Raw genomic sequence first — 1,413 nt, forward strand, 5'->3', positions numbered from 1 at the left:
TGCCCTCCTTGGGCTCATACAGCCTCTGGCTCCCTCAGTTACCACTGGTCTGACCAGCTCGGCCCCAGGCCCAACTATCCGCACCTTGGACCTGCTTGGGCTCATACAGCCTCTGGCTCCCTCAGTTACCACTGGTCTGACCAGCTCGGCCCCAGGCCCAACTATCCGCACCTTGGACCTGTGTTCCAGCCACCCCTGCCCTGTCATCTGCTGCTCCTCACCCACCTCCAGTCCTACCACTGACTCTAGTCTTGGCCCCAGCTTTAATCCTGGCCATAGTCTCAGCCCCGTTCCCAGTCCCACCACCAACCGCTCAGGTATGAAATTTCAGGGCTAGACTTTGGGTTGTGGGCATGGGGTTCTCTGAGACCAGACAAAGACCCCAGAAACTCATTGGTAGGAGGGCCTGGATCCTAGAATACGGCTCTGGAGGAAGACTAGGGAGTTCCCCTGAGAGGACCAAGAGACAGATGGGGTTCCTTCAGAGTCTAGGGGGGACTGAAGACAGCTGGACAGAGGCATTCAACTCCCTTCTCAGTCTGCCCCACTTCTATCCACAGGCCCCAGCCAGACAGCCCTGCTTCCAGTCACCAACATCAGAGCCAAGTCCTGGGGCCTTTCACCCAACGGCATTGGCCACTCCAAACATCCCAAGAGCCTGGAGCCTTTGGCCAGCCCTGCAGTCCCCTTCCCTGGCAAAGCCAAGAACAGCCCCAGCCTCGGTTTCCATGGCCGGGCCCGCCGAGGGGCCCCCCAACCCAGCCTGGGCCCTTCCCAGTCCACTCAGGCCCAGGGCCAGCCAGGTACTTGCCTCACCCCGACACCTCCCAGCACAGCCCAGCACGTGCTGTTCACTAGCCGGGGTCTGTTGCAGCTGGGTCACATGACTGCCCGGGTATAGAATCAGCCTACAGTCATTTGCTGAGCGCATAGTAGGTACCCAGAGTCAGGCCGAGAGCCCTCTATAGACTAGGTCGTCTCTTTTAATCCTCACCACACCCCTGCAAGGGGGGATTGTCGCCATCGCTCAGATGGGGAAGCGGAGACAGGCGAAGTGACTTGCCAAGGTTCTGTGCAGCCACCCACAGCAGGGCCAGAGTTCTATGGCAGCTCTCCCCGACTCCAGAGCTGGGCTCCTTTATCACCTTGTGAAGAAGAGTCTGTGCGGGCTCCCCTGTACTTTTTCCCAAACCTCAAACCTTTGGTTTTAACAAAGCTAGAGAACCTTTTATTGAAGAGGTTTTCAAACTGGGTTCCTTCAGGGTACCCCAGGGGCTTCCTTGGGAGTTGAAGGGGAGGCTAGGAGCCTTCTTGGCTTAACCATGCAAAGCTGAGTTGAGTCTTCTCATCCACTCTCATTTCATGGGCTCTATGTTGAAGGGGGGGGGGACAAAAACTCAGAAACTGTGGCTT

General features: G+C 57.6%; 1 protein-coding gene across 1 annotated transcript in view; it reads left to right on the plus strand.

Annotated features, from left to right (window-relative positions):
* The window catches only part of MYRF (myelin regulatory factor), a 40,552-nt gene that overhangs the window by 31,808 nt on the left and 7,331 nt on the right, over nt 1–1,413 (plus strand). Inside the window, 2 exon segments of the mRNA XM_006169652.3 lie at nt 126–317; nt 561–803. Of these exon segments, the coding sequence (XP_006169714.2) occupies nt 126–317; nt 561–803 (435 nt within the window).

This window comes from Tupaia chinensis, unplaced genomic scaffold (assembly GCF_000334495.1).
Source record: "Tupaia chinensis unplaced genomic scaffold, TupChi_1.0 Scaffold147351_1, whole genome shotgun sequence".
Classification (NCBI taxonomy): Eukaryota; Metazoa; Chordata; class Mammalia; order Scandentia; family Tupaiidae; genus Tupaia; species Tupaia belangeri.